Raw genomic sequence first — 19,484 nt, 5'->3', positions numbered from 1 at the left:
TTTGCTCCAAGGTTTTCGGAGTTTAGAAGCTCCACAAAACTGCCATGACAGCCAGCTAGCGCCTGCCGGGGTCGCTACCTCGCCAGCCGGGCGGTCACTCTCAGAGACCAATATGAGCTGGAGCTCTCTAGAGACCGGTCTGTAGACGAGGGGCTTTTATTTCCTTGTTGACGGATAGTTTGTTTAAATATCACAACCCAAATGGCCATTATAAATGAACTTTTTTCTTTTTTTTTAACCTTTTTGGAGTTGAAAAGCTCCACAATCGCCCGCGGGCGTAGCTCACTCGCCAGCCGGCCAGTGACGCTCACAGACCGGCTACAGAGCAGCTGTAGACAACATGACGCTTTTTAACATTACTCTAATGTCAGGAGGGAAATCAGTCCACTGTTTTGTTTCTGTAACTGAAATAGCAGTTTGGGTAACGTACATTTTGTCGAGCAATGTTTTATATTTCCCGTCTCCCCTCATTGATGATCCTGTTTGTCTGACTTCACTATGAGCCGTTAGAATAAATAGTTTAAACCTGCAGTATCTTATAAAGTAAACAAACAGAACATAAACAACTAAATCTAAGTAGTATTTTTCAATAATATTGCGATAGTGGTACGAGTTATTTTTTTTGTCTAGTGCTTTAAGAGCTGGTTTAAAGGTTAAAGCCTCGTCTAGCATACTACAAAATACATCGCTTTAACCGCTGCATACTACTGAGGAACGCAGCATGCAGTATGTACTGTATACTGCGTTCCTCAGGAGTATGTAGTAGGCGGTTTCGAATACAGCCAATGAGTTCCCAGTTGTTGCACACACCATGTTGGCAGGAAGTGGGTCCAGATGTTGATCGTCTCGTTGTTCATCTGGAAGCTGCTGAGGACGCAGTCCAGCACGGAGCTCTGTGGGTGACGGTATCCAGAGATGATGCTGTCCTCCCTGAACACCTGAGGACCAACCAGACAGTCCAGGTGAGCAGTTACACAGACCAAAAGTCTGCTGATCCCTGTGGGGAGACATTCACGCCTCACTGGACCATAGATTTTCTGTGCTTATAGTGAATGCTTCAGTGCAGTGGTTCTCACTTGCAGCCCCTCGTCACAGGTTGCACGTCTGAGTTTTGAGAATTCCACCATTTATTGTTTTGTTTGAATAATTGTTAAAGGCCAGAAATGGCAAAACATCAAACATCTCATAAGAAAATGAATTATAATTAAGAGAAAACCTTTAAAAATTAGACAAATTTGTGTAGCAGAACTTCTAGTTGGATGTGATGAAAACAATGTAAATATTTTCCCAAGCAGGAGCTGATATCAACTTGCTGATTTGAATAGTTACCTTGCAACTTTTAAGTCAAACGATAGTGTAATTAACTCGTGAGTTTTTTCAAAGCTTCGTGTTTTCAACACAAATGTGATTAAAGGTACAGTGTGTAGGATTTGGCGGCATCTTGTTGTTGGTTGCAGATTGCAGATTGCAACCAACTGATTACCCCTCCGCTCACACCTCCCTTTCCGAGACTGAGGTAACGTGAGCCGCCAAGTGCAAAACTGTGGTAACGCCGTTCGTCTTGCTCAGAGGTCATCCTTACCATAATAACACTACTTTAGGATCAACGGAAGTCAGACGGCGGCTGGCGGTACTACGGTTTTACACTCTGTGGCTCACGTTACTGCACTTTCACAAACGTGTCAGAGAACTACGGTGGCCTTCAGGTAACGTAAAAACGTGAAAGTCTCTCTCTAGAGCCAGTGTTTGGTTTGTCCGTTCTGGGCTACTGTAGAAACATGGCGGACTCCGTGAAGAGGACCTGCTCTCTATGTAGATATGAAGGGCTAATTTTAAACTAACGAAAACACAACGATTCTTAGTTTCAGGTGATTATAAACTAATGAAAACATAGATAAATATATACACTGTATATAGGATATTTAATCTCTGCTAATAGATCCCCGACGTGTTACACACTGTTCCTTTAAAAGAATTAAGATGAGAACTACTTCAACATGTACTGTATGTCAAATGGCCCTTTAGCTATCTTTCTAAAATAAATATTTATGTTCCTACTTTATCACTGACTGATAGATCAAATAGGTAATTCAACCTATACTGACTTTAGTTAAGCTTATACATTGGCTGTTGGTGCCTGATGGTGCAGCTTTGTAAACAGGACGAGGAGACAAAGACGAAAAACTAACTCAAATAATTAAACTCCACAATCACAAAATCAAGGACATATATTTTAGTACTTGAAACTGATGCTTGGAAATGGTGATGTAAAACCACCTCAACAATGACTGCTTATCAGATAAGATTAGGTCACTACAGCCGGGTGGACGTCTGCCAACACAGATGCTTGAACTGCAGGTCTCCTGTTGAAGGTCAGTCTGTCCGCCACAATCAGCTGCTACCACGAATCTTTCCTACTGAGGCGTGAATGTTTCATCTCATATATATATATACAGTATATATATATATATACATACATACACATATATGGACACTGTATGTTTACACTGTATCAGTACTGGTAAGCAGTTTCAGTGTGATGATGATGCAGAGGTAGAACGGTAGAACATCTGGATGATTATAGATGCTACCAGTTAAAAACATAACATCGGGATGTACCGGTATCAAGTTATTACGACTGTTGTGGCAAAAAATAACACAGTAAACGTTATTATCACGATATTAATCAAACCTTATCTGGAACACAACCAACTTGTGTGACCCAATGCCAAACCTGCCCCAAGGTAGTGACAGGTATGTTACATCATAAACTGGGACAGGTCATTTGGTGTTTCCAGCAGGATAAAACAAACTGTAAGACCGAGTACCTTGTAAACCTTGTGGAGAAGGCCTCCTTCCTTCCTTCCTTCCTTACCTTGGGAACCTGGTGGATGTCAAAGAGCTGGGGAAGCTTGATGCTGAGCATTTCTGTGGGCAGTCGGATGGCACCCCTCCCTCTCTGACAAACCTCCCGGAGCCTGCCACGACACAGGACAACCCAGACGGGGTAGTCGAATACCGGGATCAGGGCCCCTTGTCCTGGAATGTCAGGCTCCCATCGCAAGCAGCGTCCCCAGCCCTGGATCCACCTGCCTCCGACGCCACTACCGAGGCCGATCCCCCGCCACACTGGAAACACTGCAGAGACACAAACACACACACACACACATACAATGAGACACCAACAGAACAGTCATTTCAACACTAGAGATCTACTGCAGCCTTCTGATCAGGGTTTGTTGGTTGGCTGTCGCTCCAGGTTCCAACTAAAGACGGAGACTGTGCTTTTGATGTTCTGGCTCTAAAGATTGGGAACCCTCTTCCTTTGGACTGTGGAAGTGGTGTGAAAACTGTCGTCCTTTACTGAAAGGGATAGTTTGGGTGTTTTGAAGTGGGGTTGTATGAGGTACTTATCCATCGTCAGTGTATTACCTACAGTAGATGATAATCAGCACGCCCCCAGTTTGGAGAAAACAGAGTACCGACATGTGAGCAATGCACTGCCTGAGAGCAGTGCAGAGTGGCGCCCGTGAGCTAGCCAGTGGGGCAAGCTCACATGCACTGAAGGCACTAAAGGCATTTAAGGCACGCCATATGTCAACAAAGCGTGGAGAAGCTCAGATTACAACAGGAGTGACTTCATTCTCTGCTCAGGTAGACATTACTCCTCTATATCTTTACAAATAGTTGTTTGCTGCTATATTAATGCTTTGGATATCGAATAGAGATAGATTTTTTTAGGTGAACCTTTCTTTTAGGTAGCTAAAATGCGTTTTGCTGCCCCCATCCACAACAGTACATTGCTTTGCTCCTATGTCGGTAATCCTGTCTGTTCTCCAAGCTGGGGGTGATTATGGATAAGTACATCATACAACCCCTCTTCAAAACAACAGAACTACCCCTTTAATACTCCATAATAAGTGAAAGTCCTGCCTTCAAAATCCTTATTAAATACACCGACACAGCTGCAACATATTAGATTTCTGAACATTGTATTTTAAGGTGCATCTTTACAATAATGGTCGCGAGGCAAACGTTACATCGGCATTAAAGTTTATATGACAGAGTCCTCGAGTGTGGCGTCTTTGTCGACTGGAGCCGACACTGAGAACAATCACTTATTGTGGCTCCTCTTGAGACATATCCAGACATCTATTTGAAGAATGCCCGGCATTGTCACATCGCAGTGGCCTGTGACTGAAGGCGAGCATGTAATAAATAATGACATGTTTGTGAGGAGAGACAATATTACGTGGTACATTCCTCCTCCATTAACAGAACGGGAATATCATCAGATAACAGTTTCTTACACAACATGTTTGGGATTTTACAGATCAGCTGTACCTTGACAATATCTGGCTGTCAAAAATACTAAACAATGACTTCTTCTAACAAACTCAGCAGGTATTTGCAGTAGAGCGAGTAGCACGCTGTCATTAGTTTCACCCCCATAGGTTTGCACATTTCCCCACTGCGGGACTAATAAAGGAATATCTTATCTCACTTAGATATATCTAAATATATTGTATTGTTTTAAATACATGTTAAATAAATTAAAATTAAGTAAAACATGATTTTTGAAAAAGAAAATATTTTCTTTTCTCGCAACTCCACTCTTCCATCTGTATTAAAATCCACTGTGAGATCAAGCTCTGTACTACAGCCCGACGGATACATCAGCTGATTTTTGCTTTTCACTAATATATAGATATATTTAACAAGGAATTGCTATGAAGGAGGTATGTGTTTACATAATATGACAGAACCTAAACTGGCTTCTCATGTGTTATGTATTGATCTCTCTCTATTATATATATATATATATATATATTATATTTATTATATAATATATATATTAATATTATATAATAATATTAATGATATATATATTATATATATATATATATATATATATATATATATATATATATATATATAATATATATATTATATAATAAATATAATATATATATATATATATATATATATATATAAATAATAGAGAGAGATCAATATATATATATATATATATATATATATATATATATATATTACTGGTCTCATTCTTGTTTATATCATTAAACTGCAAAGATGATGTACTTGGATGAATGTGGTAAAATAAAGCATTAAATAGGGAGGGGACAAACAAGAAAAAAAATGCAATATGTAATCTAGATAGTTTGTCCACCAGAACTCACTGACATGTTTATTATCATCCGTACATGTTTGGTTCACAATTCTTTAATAACTAAGCACAAGGAGTTCTTTAAGTTATGAGTTTAGTAAAACAAATATTGGCCAACATAATGTTATCAAATGTTTAACTCTCAAATATTGATAGCATTGGCCTCAAAAATCCAGTATGGGTCGGGCTCTAATGTAAATTATGAAAGTAAACTATTAATAAATTAAACTAAAATGATTTCATATACTCACAAAACCCCACGCCTCTCAGTATAAAAACATCCTGTAAGGTCAAGCCCTACACACACACATACACACTGCCTGCATAACTCTGCTGTAGGGACTTTCTTGTTTTGCTGTAATTATACGGTATAAGTACTTTAACAGGAACTAAACTAACCAAGTAAACACAATATTTTTCCTTCAATATTTACATATTTCAAACTACTGCCAGTAGTGTAATCCCATACTTGAGAAGACATGAAACAGTCACTTTCACCTTCCTTAAATGAACTGAGTGAAATCCTCAAAGTGAAAGCCAGAGCCGTAACCAGACTGTAACCCCCAGAGTTTGAGCATGTTCCTCCAGACCTGACGAGGAGTCTCTCCTGTCATTACAGCTCATACCTCGAGGGGCTCCTCTCTTGCAGTGTGGGAGCAACAAGAGGGGGCCGCCGCTTACTGCAACCAGCTGCAGGCCTCGGCCTGTTAACTGTGACAAAGTGAGCTTTGTGGAGGCTAAAGCCTTGAGAGTGCAGGGGCCAAAGGATGACTGTTACACGCTGCACTGGATGGAAATGAGGCTGCTCACACACACAAACACACACACACATCCTGCCATGGAGAACATGCACAAATACTCTAAGCACTGACATGCGTGCACACTGGTACAAATCCTGCATTCATCACGGCTGGGTAACATCTGAGCAGCACACAACAAGACAACAACGCACACAAGACCGCTGCTTGTGTCGATGACAATAGATAGGAGAAGGCAACGGGTTCACTGCAGTGGGTAGAAAAAACTCATTTAAATTCAGATCATCAGCATCGTGTGGTGCCGATGATTTGAATAGCCATTTTAAAATCTGATCTGGATGTGTTTTTTGAAAACTGTGTGACGGATTTTGCATTCATAGATGTTACTGTAACATCTATGTATGCAAAATCTATGTAGATTAGATTATAACCGTGAGCGGATTATGAGACAATGGGTCCCCGGGCACAGTCATGCAAAAGGATCCACCACCTCTCTACGACATGGAGCAAGACACACAGACTTTATAGTTGTTTTGAGTCTCTTTGTAATCATTTTGTGACTTTAGTCATTTTGTTTCTCTCTGTAGTCATTCTGTGACTCTTTGTGGTCATTTTGTGTCTCTTTGTAGTCATTTTGTGTCTCTTTGTAGTCATTCTGTGTCTCTTTGTAGTCATTTTGTGTCTCTTTGTAGTCATTTTGTGACTCTTTGTAGTCATTCTGTGACTCTTTGTAGTCATTCTGTGACTCTTTGTGGTCATTTTGTGTCTCTTTGTGGTCATTTTGTGTCTCTTTGTAGTCATTCTGTGACTCTTTGTGGTCATTTAGTGTCTTTTTTTTAATCATTCTGTGTCTCTTTGTAGTCATTTTGTGTCTCTTTGTAGTCATTCTGTGTCTCTTTGTAGTCATTTTGTCTCTTTGTAGTCATTTTGTGTCTCTTTGTAGTCATTCTGTGACTCTGTGGTCATTTTGTGTCTCTTTGTGGTCATTTTGTGTCTCTTTGTAGTCATTCTGTGACTCTTTGTGGTCATTCTGTGTCTCTTTGTAGTAATTTTGTGTCTCTTTGTGGTCATTTTGTGTCTCTTTGTAGTCATTTTGTGTCTCTTTGTAGTCATTCTGTGACTCTTTGTGGTCATTCTGTGTCTCTTTGTAGTCATTTTGTGTGTCTTTGTGGTCATTTTGTTTCTCTTTGTGGTCATTTTGTTTCTCTTTGTGGTCATTTTGTGTCTCTTTGTAGTCATTTTGTTTCTCTTTATAGTCATTTTATGTTTGCTTGTGGTCATTTTAAGTCTCTTCCTGGTTGGTAAGGGTCTCTTTGAGTGACATTTTGTAGGTGATGGGCTCCTGACACTTTGGGCCCCTGGGCCTGTGCCCGGTAGGCCTGTGCCCGGTGGGCCTGTGCCCGGTGGGCCTGTGCCCGGTGGGCCTGTGCCCGGTGGGCCTGTGCCCGGTGGGCCTGTGCCCGGTAGGCCTGTTCAGTAATCCATCCATGATTATAACTGGCCATGAGAGATGGAAGATGAAAGCGGGGGACTTTATGAAGCCGAATGCAGCCTTCGACGAGCCAAACAACTCAAGAATGTAATTGTTACGATTGAGTTTTGGACAGTTGACTTGATGTTTGTGGACATGAACCAGAAAAACTCTTGGGGACATACAAAGACACTTATGTACTGTAGCTCCTCAGATCTTGATGACCCAGTAAGTATGTCAGTACGGACATGCTGTTCAAAAACAAGTGTAAAAATCATGTGACAAAGTTGTACACGCTCTATTTGAACACAACCCTTAATCCCATGCACAAACATACATGTGCAGAAGTGTTTACAGCACAGCAGAAGTGTGCTCAACTTCAAAAACAAGAGGCAAAAACAGCACTTAATCAGAGTTTCAAACTCAGGAGGACCAGAGCAGAAACTTCAGCACAACATGTGGATCCTTCAATAAACAACAGGAAGTGATATGTGAGTGCTGTTTTCTGTTTTTACAGCTCTGAACCAGAGAATGCATCCAAACGAGTGGAAAAAAACACTCTAGTCTTACAACTTAGCCTGCATAAAGACTCAACTCTCCACGATCACATGACCAAACACACTGTACGCGAAGTAATAAACACCCTTGACTTTTCAATATCAGTTCCCACGGATTTACAAACCCCAAGATGTTACAGACAGTGCTGACGTGAAGCATCACACAAGCATGCACAGGCCAAAAACATACTCCTCTTCACCCCACCCTGCTTTCTTGATGGAATAACTGAGTCAGCCAGCAAGCCCTGTGCTCCATTTCACATGGTGTAAAACATGGATTTGTGCTGAGTTAGAACAGACACACATTTAGTCGGGCCGACACGGATCTATAAGACAGGGTTCAAAAATCTAATGTTGAAAATTCGCTTTCCCTTTGTAGAGCCTCTTAACTTGGCCGGGACGAGGGCTTTCTGTTTAAGTGGTTTATTAAATCTCGCGTGCATCCTCCCGCAAAAGATAACATCCACCTTTAGAAGTTGACTGTGGTTTCCTGGAGATCTTGAGAAAAGATATTTGTCTCCTCCTGTCCAGTACTTCTGAGAAAGCAATGTCCAAGTGAAACAAAAAAAAAAGGGTGTTTTGAGGGAGTCCTGTTTGTAGAGATGATCTTACAACTGTTTGCTCACAGGGTTTTCATTCAGCATGATTTCAGATCTGCGAGATGAGAAGCTGAAACTGAAATTGTCTATCCCTTGAACATTCTCTACTTGCTATTTTCTTAGACAATAATTACGTTTTGACTCGATTTGATATGATAAAAGTATTGAAGTAGTGAAATTTTTTTTGTGTTGGCTCCAATTTTGCAACTGGAAAGGATACAATGACTATGAGGTGTAAGTATGTGTATAAATCAATCAGATGAACAGTGTAGGAACTCTTTTCATCTAACTCTCAGCAAGAACGCAAATAAGCATATTTCCCAAAATGTCAAACTAGTCCTTTAAAAGGTATAATATAGGGGATGTTAATAATAATGAACCGTTTAACTGTTAATGCTATTAGTTAAACGGTTAAAAGAAATATTAAAAAATAGCTAAAAAGCTGAGCAAAACTCAGAAGAGCGGCTCGTCACTTTAAGGAAAATAGCTTGTCCACCTCAACAGCCCACCTTAAGAGAGTCTGACACAGGAAGTTGGCTCGGAGAAGTTGTTATTCACCGACAAATAAACTATACACACACATTGCACTGCTACGTTCACGGCTCTAACGCCACCGACAACCCCACACTTACCGCCACCACACACACACTTGGTCTGTCAGACACTAACTACCGCACGCCGTGCTGACAGACCATATGTGTGTGACAACGGCGAGCACGAAGCTACCAGCAACACTACATAAACACACACGGTCTGTCGGACACTCTGTAACGTTACGCCGGGCAGACACACAGCTGACAACCGTCGCAGCTAAACTAACTAACTGATGCGGTGGAGACGTATCAGCATCATGGCTGCTACAGTGACCTATTTAGTTTTCAGTGTGGAATACGAGTCTAATGACATGCAAGATAATTTCTCTGACTGCTCATGAGATTCAACAGCGACCATGAAAACATCTGCATCCCCCCCCTCTCACCTCCAGACTGCCGTTGTTACCTGTAAGTCCTGTAGCAATTCTGACCCAAACAACACTTCCTTCCTTTTTTTTTGTTCTTCTCTTGGCATCTGAAATTCTTTCCCACTCACTCGTGATGTCGTCACGTGAGCTTTCTCAATGGACGTCTTTATTGACCAGAGGCTGACAATAAGAAGGCTATGCAAGACAAGACAGAGCATGTTGCCAACACAGACGGACACATGTGCCTTGTACTGCATGTTCTCCTTCTGCAGATCAAGCTATAGAGAGCATTCCTCTGCCCTGCTGAAACACGTTCAGCACAGTAAATACTCACACGTTAATAACTGTCCGGTAGGTTCACCGTTAACGCACCATTCCTTCAGAGATAAACATTTTTACTCCGTACTTTTACATTTGTTTTGTGAATTCAAGAGTAATTGTTGTGATTATTCGTAATGATTATCTTTCATCTGCCTAATCTGTGATTCACTACAGTATTTTTCCTAGAATCCCTTTTGGCAGCCACCCATAGAACATGTCTAAATGTGCTACACCCAGCTGTTTGCTTTTCATACTGTTGAAGAGAGACATAAAGACAAAGTCATCAAGAGAACCAGTTTTTCAAGTTATGAAAATGCCAGTATTACTCGTGCATAGGCTGTCTCTGGCTACACTCCATTACAGCACGGTTCATTGAGACAACTGTCAGTAACGTGTCTACAATTAATTTCTTCATATCCTTGAACATGAGTCTAGAAAGAAACTCTTGCTCTGTGATTTTGGGTCACAATAAAACCTGACGTCTGCTGCCAATTCATTAACATATCTCAATGTGACATCATACAACAGTTATCAAAATAAAAAAACAACAACAGCACCCACCCTCCGATTCCCCCTCAGGTTAACACCGTTAGCTGTCAGCACTGTTGCAGATGTTTGCACAGTTATATAGCTGCGAGACGCCGGCTCAGCCATCACCATGTTGACAGCCGTGCGAATGCAATCTCACATTTAGCACCTTAAAAAAATATATATTCATATTTGAGATGCTGAAACCAGTGATTTCTTTTTCATTCTTCCTAAAAAAAAATAAGTGAAATGATTAATTGATCATTAAAATAGCTGTTGATTAATTTCAACCAATCGTTTCATACAGGATCTGCAGCTTTACTCTGTTTTGGACAAATAAAACAAGCTATTTGAAGAGGTTGTCTTTGGGACATTTTATAGACTAAATGATTAATCACTCATAAGAGATACAATCCTTGCATCTGCATCTTTCATTTCTCCTCCTTCAACAGCACAAATTAACTACTTCCCTCTGACCAAGTGCTTGAGGTTACTTTAGTATTTGACACTTCATGGAGTAACCCTGCACACAGGAACATACGCTAAACCTTGTCATGAGACGTGTTTTATAACTTCCCTTTTTTTGGTCTGAGGTCGTGCTGGAATGTTTTCTTTTTTCTAAAATAGGTGTTCCTCACTGGTCGCCTCTTCCTGGTAAACGTCTCCATTTCACACGAAAAGGACTGCCCAAGGTTATGTAATGTGTTCTTACAGCTCACACTACATAACTGCATGAACAAAGAGGTAACCGTCATTTCCCCCGCACCAGCAAAACAGTCATTTCTATAAAAGTATCTTAATTCTATATAGTATCCAACCAAGTAGTTCATCTAAAACCTGTTTTGTTTTTTAAAGCTTCAGTAGGCAATAATTCCATAATAACCTTTCAGCATATTGTAGTTCAAGTGTTCTGAGAGAAAACTAGACTTCTGCTCCTCCTCATGGCTCTGTTTTCAGACTTTAGAAAACTCTAGCCTGTGACAGGAGACTTTGGCCAATCACAGGTCATTTCAGAGAGAGAGAGAGCGTTCCTATTGGCTGTGCTCCGGCTGGTGGGCGGTGCTTGGTACTTCCTCAACTGATCTCAACATGGCTGACGGGTTAAAAACGTTTTCATTTTACAGCTAAAAGTGCACTACAAGATGATTCTGAAAACATCTGAGGAGAGAAATAGGCATTACAGTAACAGAATATTGATTCATATCTGATCAGCGCTGCCTAGTTTGACGGGAGTTTGCGAGTGATTGACAGCCGGCTCTCATAGACGGCAGCTGGACGGCAGACTCCAGGTCAGCTCTGACTGCTTGTTTTCCTCCAGTCTGTGAAATCTTGTAGATGCTGTTAGGAGCACAGGAGGACACTGGAGGACACTGGAGGACACAGGAGGACACAGGAGGCCACAGAGGCACATGACGTTTTTCAGATTACCTGTCTCATGCACTACTGTCAGGATATAGACCGTTATAATCATATTTGCTCCATTTCCACCCACTGCAGCTTTAAGACAAAACCTATTTCTCAATACTGACGAACAGTCCAAGTAAACAATCAACATGTGCCTTTGATTTGCATGTGACCGTTGGTATATACATAAAAGGAACACAATGTCAAACGGAAACCAGTTTTTCAGGTCGTTGCTAATGGAATATGTCATGCAAACAAGACACACAAGTGAGTGTGTTGTGGATATATGTCCATATGTCACCTGCTTCATTCCTCCACTACAGTACCTGAACCGGAGTATCAACCAACTATCAACACAGGAATTTACTATTTTCTCTCAATTCTATACATAGCCTGCAGGTTCTTTTCCCGACATTATACTACAAAATGTCAGAACATTGTAAGAAAATGTCTATCCCCATTTCCCAGAGTCCAAAGTGACATCTACAAATGTCTTATTTGGTCCAACCAACCATCCAAAACGCAATGATATTGAGCTTACAACAATATAAAAACAGAGAAAAGCAGCAAAACCTCACATTGGAGAAGCTGGATCTAGAGAGTTTGGGGCATTTTTGCATGACAAATGAGCTGCTCCCTCTTAGTTGAATAGTTGACTAATCACTTGTTTTGTTCTAAGAGTTCTTTAGTCTATTAGTCATTTTTGTAATGCTTTTTTCTTGCTGAATGATTCATTTCCAAGAAACTTATGAGGACATCTCTGGTACACACAAGATTTAAAGAAACACAAACTACACGGAAGCTCCAAAACCTCTTGGTTCTATCTAGTGAAGCCCGTCTGTTAAACAGTGTTGGCCGCGGTCGGAGGACGCGGGGGAGACCGTAGCTTTGGTCTCCAGGGCCGGAGTCTCTGCTGTACTCTGCTCCTCTGCCTGCCTGCCTTCACTCACACACCATGCTCTTTCTCACTCTCTCGCTCCACCTCTCATGTGCATGCTGCTCACTCCACACTGCAGAAGAGTTAGTTTAGCTCTGAGAATATCTAGTGAATGTACAGTGGACGTTTGTGCAGAAATAACTGCTGCAGCTCCTCCAGACCAACAGAGGTTTCCCGTGTCTTGTGAAGTTTCCGCAGAGAGAAACGTTATCGTCTCCGACCAAAACTCCGGTGTCTCCCCTGTTCCCTCCGGCCGCGGACGGGAGGCTGAAGCAGGAAAAGCCAACACTAGGATCAGCATTGATTCATGGAGAGACCTTCGTCTGGTCAGCTAACATTACTGCCAAGCAGCTGAAATATAGAGTGATATTGTGGTTTTAGCTGACGTGTGTCGCCTCACTGTTTTGATCGATGCTCGTTCATGTCTATGTAGAGCGAGCACAAGCGCGAGCAACAGGACGTTGACTTTCGTTGACTTAACGGCAAACAGGTGTCGCTGTAAACAAGCAATTTCTGATTCTTACAAATAGTACCTTTAAGTCATGATGAGAGAGGATGTTGGGGGCCCGTACAGACAGTAACCTATAGGGGCCCCTGACCGCCTTAATCAGCCACTGGGTGGGATTATTTGTGGAGAAACTCAGTTTTACAGAAATGATGATTTAAATCAACTAATCCATTAGTTGATTAAACAAATCGCATGTGTTCAAGATACAACGTTTTTTTTTTGTTTGGTTAATCTAATAATTGTTGCAGCTCCTAACTGCAGTCCATAAAAATGGATGCAGGCCTGGAAGGTCCTTTACTCCTGTGTGAGCTGTAAACTTGGAAGTTAAAGAGCACAACTTGCTTACAATATGGAAAAAATCCAAAACATCTCCAAGTTGGAAAAAACAAAAAACTAGCAAGTGTATTTCTCCTGGACTCATCTACAGAACAACTATTGAGACAAAACACAGCAGTCACATGGAGCTGATCCTCAGAATTGACTCATCTCAACCTCATGTGTGTGTGTGTGTGTGTGTGTGTGTGTGTGTGTGTGTTTTATTTCCTCCTCCTTCTAACAATCCCAGGAATTCCTTGAACACTCTGTTCTTACAGAAACAGCAACAGCAGCACAGGTCTAGTGATGTAACGAGCAGCTTAAACAGACAGTGAAGACACAAACAACAGCTTCTACTCAAAGCACCAAACTTCACCTCAACAATGTAACGATGGAAAACATCATCTTGGCGTCTTTTTGTCGCACAAAGTCTGGACTTACCGCGACCCTCGGGCATGCGGAGGTTAGAGGTTCCTCCTCAGTCTGAACTCCGTTAATAAACACTAAAGGTTTCCTCCACAGTGTGTGTGTGTGACAGCCTCGGCTGCTCGTCTCTGACTGCTCTTCTCTGTCGTCTCTCTGGTAATAGTGTGATAGTGTAGCAGCAGCAGCAGCAGCAGGTCTTTACAGCCTCTTGTTCTCCTCTTGTTCTCTCCTCTCAGCCAGTAGGAAGCGCTGCTCGGAGCTCACGTGGATCACTGGAGCAACAACAACACGAGCCATGTGAGTCCAACGCCTCCTGAGCGCGCGACTGGTGACAAGACAATTAAGAGATATTAAAGAAATTCAACTAATAGGTAGCAGCCTATACAACAATTGTCCTACAAAAACATAAAAAAACAAACAAACTACAAGCTGGGGAATCCAAAGTAAATTCATGTTAAGTCCTTTCAGAGTTCAAATACAATTTAATTATTTCCTTTAAAATTTTGAAAGTGTTTGATTTAAAGGTCCCATATCGTGCTAATTTTCATGTTCATACTTGTATTCTGTGTTTCTACTAGAACATGTTAGGTCTCCTGTCAGCTGATGTTATTTACATACACTGCAACAGGAAATAAACTGGGACACATTTAGAATGTTAATGTTAAAAACTGTGTAATGGTCTAAATATTGTGTATTTGTGACATCACAAATGGACAGAAATCCTAACGGCTTGTTTCAAACGCACAATTTCTGAATACGGGCTGTGTGTATTTCTCCGTATATTAAGCGTTTTGATAGTTTGACAGAAGTTATATAGCACTTAAACCTGCTTTATAATATAAAAGACATGAAAATCTCACTTTTTACAATATGGGACCTTTAACTAAGGCTCTTGCTAGCTTGTGTTTAGCCACATTAGTGTAACAGCTAACTGGTCAGCAATAGTGGAAGAAGTACTCAGATCTTAAATAGCAATCCTCTTGGAACCACGAATGTCTGTAAAAAAATGAATGGCAATCCATCAAATAGCAGTTGACATAATCCAGTCTTGGCCAACGTGGAGGACAGACCAACAGACCAAAAACATACTGCATGACTCATGACGGTGATGTCAGTCCCACAGTGGTTAACTACGGGAAGTTACTCCCCATGTCTCAGCAAAACTGATTACGTCTCTTGGATGACTGAATGTACTCAAGGTTTCATAAGTCCATCTGCCTTTGACTTATTTCTACTGTATCACATGACTTCGAGGAACGAGAGCCTCCATGTGAGCCTGAAGGGATACTCCTTTGTCCAAACTCTGACATGGGAGGACATCCTGTTATACTCTCCACACAGGACAAACATCACGTTTGTGTCAACACAACTTTCTATCCCATCATGTGTCTTGTTTTGAGTCCACCCAAACTCAGAGCATGTGTGACGTTAAACACTTGACGTCATACAAAAGATAATTTAGCTCCCTAAAACAACACTAAACAAACTATATGCCTGACGTTCAGTCACCCCCATCCCTCCTCCCTCTTCTTAAAGGTCCCATATCGTGCTCATTTTCGGGTTCATACATGTGTTTTGTGTTTCTAGTAGAACATGTTTACATGCTGTGATATTAAAAAAAACTTTATTTTCCTCATACTGTCTGCCTGAATATACCTGCATTTACCCTCCTGTCTGAAACGCTCCGTTTTAGTGCGTTTCAACAGAATTGCAACGGAATTGCGTTGCTAGACAACAGTTTGGGTCCATGTTTACTTCCTGTCAGCTGATGTTATTTACATACACTGCAACAGGAAATAAACTGGGGCACATTTAGGATGTTTATGTTTAAAACCGTGTAATGGTCTAAATATTGTGTATTTGTGACATCACAAATGGACAGAAATCCTAACGGCTTGTTTCAAACGCACAATTTCTGAATACGGGCTGTGTGTATTTCTCCGTATATTGAGCGTTTTTGATAGTTTAACAGTATTTATATCGCACTTAAACCTGCTTTATAATATAAAAGACATGTAAATCTCACTTTTTACAGTAGGGGACTTTTAATACTTGCAATTTGTTTGCCTGATCATAAATATTCAATTGCAGGATCAAAACTGGACTTAGTATGGCAGAGGTACACCTTGCCATGCGGTTATCACTCGTGAATTTATGGTAAAATAAGTCATCAATGTTAAATGTCACGTTTCAAAAAAGCAAATGAAAACACTACACTTCATATTCTATGTCAACAATTGTATGTGTGTCCCAAACAAACGGCACACCTTAATAACTTCCAGAGCAAATCCATCTGCATTGCATAATACTCTGAGCTCTTAAAATAGTAGGATGTATCCAATACAACCTCCTTTTGTGTGACATCAGTAAAAAAAATGTACATCAATTTACAGCTTTTGAAAAATTAATCTGCGGTTCCTCCAAGACTCTGGAATATGATTTTTTTTCTCTTTTTTTTGTCTGTAAAATAGAATAGATAATTGTGTAAGCGAATGTGTCTAAGTGGATATCTATATGTATGCGCGTGTGGATATAGACATATGTATATACTGTATGTGTATATATATCTATACATGAGGTTGGTTGTATGTATATAAATATGAATATGTATGTATATGAATATGAACTTATCTCTTGACACTGCACTATTACAACGGGTAGTACTTTTATTTATTATTTTTCTTTTTATGTTTCTTTTTTTTGTTTTATATATGTTGTTTCTGCTGTCTGTATGTCCCTTTTACAAGTATGTGTATGTATTCCTTTAACCTTAAATCAAAAATAAATTAAAAAAAGACTCTGGAATAACTCGTCAGTAATTTGTTTATAATTTTATTGTTTTAATTTACTTTATTTTACCTGATTGTCTTGTATATAGCCTGTTATTTTTTATTGTAAGGGACTTTGTAACTGTGTTTTGTAAAGTTAATGATAATGTATAATATAATATTAATCAGATATCACCTGCATTAGAATTTCTATTCAAGTAAAAGTAAAGTATTATCAGCAAAATATACATAAAGTATCAATAGTTACAGTACTTTTTATGTAGAATGGCCCCTAAGACTGCGATTTTAATGTTATTCTCAGTTTCAATTTATAGCAATGCAACATATTTTATATGATCACAGTAACCATAAACTATAAGTCTCAAATAAATGCAGTGGAGTTAAAAAAAAGAGAGGTGTAACTTTACCTCTGAATTGTGGTGGAGTAGAAGTAGTAAAGTAACAGAAAGGGGAAATACTCAAATTGTACTATTGGTAATTTGTTACTTAGCACAATTGGTAATCACCAACAGGTTTACAAAAGACAAAAAAAATAAGTGGAAGAGCCAAAAAAACTATTTAAAATTATTGGATAAAAACATGAAAATTAATAAGAATTTATATCCCAAATACAAATATTATAATTATTATTATTATCAAACTAAAATGGATATGGGCACGTAAGAATGGACATGCGCAAACAAAGCTTGACCCAGGATGTTCAAAGATGTGCATAGAAACTGCGCCATAGCACATGAGAGGTTCAATACGCAATTACATAAGTGAGAAAACATGGCAGTGATATCACTGACTGATTCGGAAGTCCTATTTGGCAAAGACGCGTCCAGTTCCTATAAATGGGAGTGACTTACAAGTAAAAACCTCTAGAGTGTCTTTACAAGGGGAAGGGGAGTGAGTTACTGAAACATAAGAGTTCTTAGAAAGAGAAACACTCAGTCGGTGTAATGATGGAAAGCTGCAGCCCAAACTATCACAGAATCCTGGTCTGACCTGTCAGCTTTTACGTGTCCGATGGGATCATTGTCGGCTCAGATGAAGGGATTCCGCAGAGTGGAGAGGGGGAAAATAAGTGAAGAAGTAATTTTCTGGGAATATAAAAGTTATAAATCCATCATCATTCCAGAGTCGGGCCCTGTCCCTATTGCACCGAACAGCCCCCCTCTCTTCCTCTGCACATTCCTACTGCATCCCCCCCCAATGTCAAAATCCCACCCTCAGGGCAGAGACTTTTTTCCATTGGATGTGGCAAAGAAAATAAAGCCTTGTTCACTGTCAGGAGACGAGGCAGAGAGGACAAGAGCTCCAGCATTATTTGCATGAGAGCAGACATGGATGGCATTGATTCTGGATGAAATGCATCACCATTTCTAAGAGAATGCAAGAATGCAAGAAAATGATTAATAAGGAGCACATGTGAAGTCCAAAAGACAAGTTACTTACGCATGAACTCCAGGCAGGCGAGGCATTTCCCCACAGCGAGCACAGACCCCTGCATGGACATTTCTCAGACAGATCACAGGGGCTTTTAAACTATAAAGTTATAAATCTAACTAGTGGGCTTTCTGTATGTTTAAACCTCTCATCCTGTCCCAGTAGCCCAATCCGTCCACTCTGTAGTCCCTGCAGCCCGACAAGCCTCATGGGCTCACAGAAAGAGGATTGCCTTGGGTCAGTGAGGTTTCCCAACCCCCTTACCCAGAAAAAAAAAGGGGGCAGCACCGGTGCCAGCCGTTTTCTGTTGGAGTGGCACTGACCCTGCTGCCAGGGGATTGGTTATTCTGTGTGCTCGGTCAGTGGTGGGCATGGGGCCCAGCGCAGAGGGGAACACAAGAGATGAAAAAAAAAAAAACAACAGCAGAAAGAATGGCACATGGAGACCTAGTTTGAGAGTCCCTAGAAAGTCTTCACACAATGAGTTGAGAGGGTTCAGGTCTCTGAGTATTACAAACCTCTGTGCGGCGTTTTAGCTTCTGAGAAGCCTTCAAAGTCACACATCTGTTTCTTACACTGGACTTCCTGGATTGAATTTCATGTCCCACCGGTACCTGAGGCACCGCACCTTCACCTTCACCTTCACCTTCACCTTCACCTTCACCTTCACCTTCACCTTCACCTTCACCTTCAATCTCCCCTCAGAGCCACAGAAGAAACTACGCTGTGGTTCCCAACCTTTTTCCTTTAAGGACCCCTATTTTTATCATTGAGTAAACTGATAAGCCCTGACTACATGACATATTTTATGGATATTTTATATTATATTCAATGCATAACAATAACAGTACAGAACAACTGATAAACTGTACAATTAACCCAAATGGTGAACGCAATAACTGCAGAAAGTTTGTCCATAACGAGTGATTTTGATGAATTTCGAGTAGATTATTTCCTCTGAATATTGCATCAGAGAGGATTTTGATTAATTTTTTTGGAACTTTTAATACAATTCTGTTTGCAATATGTATTTTGTTTTTTAAATTTCAACAGTCATTCATACTTAATAGTCTTCTCTTTTTTTTTACCCTGACACTTGGCCATTCTTCTATAGAGTGCTGCAGGGATGACGTATTTTCCTTGACAAAGAGCCAATGGGATTTCTCCATTTGGGTTTTGGATTATTGCAGAAAATAAGCTCTGTGGCAAACACACGTTTATGATACTTAAAAGTTTTGTTCAGCAAGATAATCTTCACCACACAACCTTTATGATTTATTAAGTATTTAATGCA

At 40.4% G+C, this 19,484-nt stretch overlaps 1 protein-coding gene across 3 annotated transcripts in view; it reads right to left on the bottom strand.

The window, feature by feature from the left end:
• Positions 1 to 18,396, bottom strand: part of paqr6 (progestin and adipoQ receptor family member VI) — a 31,165-nt gene extending 12,769 nt beyond the window's left edge. Inside the window, exons 1-4 of one of the 3 annotated variants that reach the window (XM_074652731.1) lie at positions 18,200 to 18,345; positions 13,986 to 14,295; positions 2,876 to 3,138; positions 811 to 938 (exon numbers count right to left, since the gene is read on the bottom strand). In XM_074652731.1, the coding sequence (XP_074508832.1) occupies positions 811 to 938; positions 2,876 to 3,138; positions 13,986 to 14,001 (407 nt within the window). In that variant the 5' untranslated portion in view covers positions 14,002 to 14,295; positions 18,200 to 18,345. Of the gene's footprint in view, positions 1 to 810; positions 939 to 2,875; positions 3,139 to 5,683; positions 5,873 to 13,985; positions 14,296 to 18,199 lie in introns of those variants that run through there. The other 2 variants (XM_074652730.1, XM_074652732.1) reach the window with 2 other exon arrangements.
• Positions 18,397 to 19,484: the final 1,088 nt, after the last annotated feature.

This window comes from Sebastes fasciatus, chromosome 12, assembly GCF_043250625.1.
Source record: "Sebastes fasciatus isolate fSebFas1 chromosome 12, fSebFas1.pri, whole genome shotgun sequence".
Classification (NCBI taxonomy): domain Eukaryota; kingdom Metazoa; phylum Chordata; class Actinopteri; order Perciformes; family Sebastidae; genus Sebastes; species Sebastes fasciatus.
This window is presented reverse-complemented; position numbering and strand designations above follow the sequence as displayed.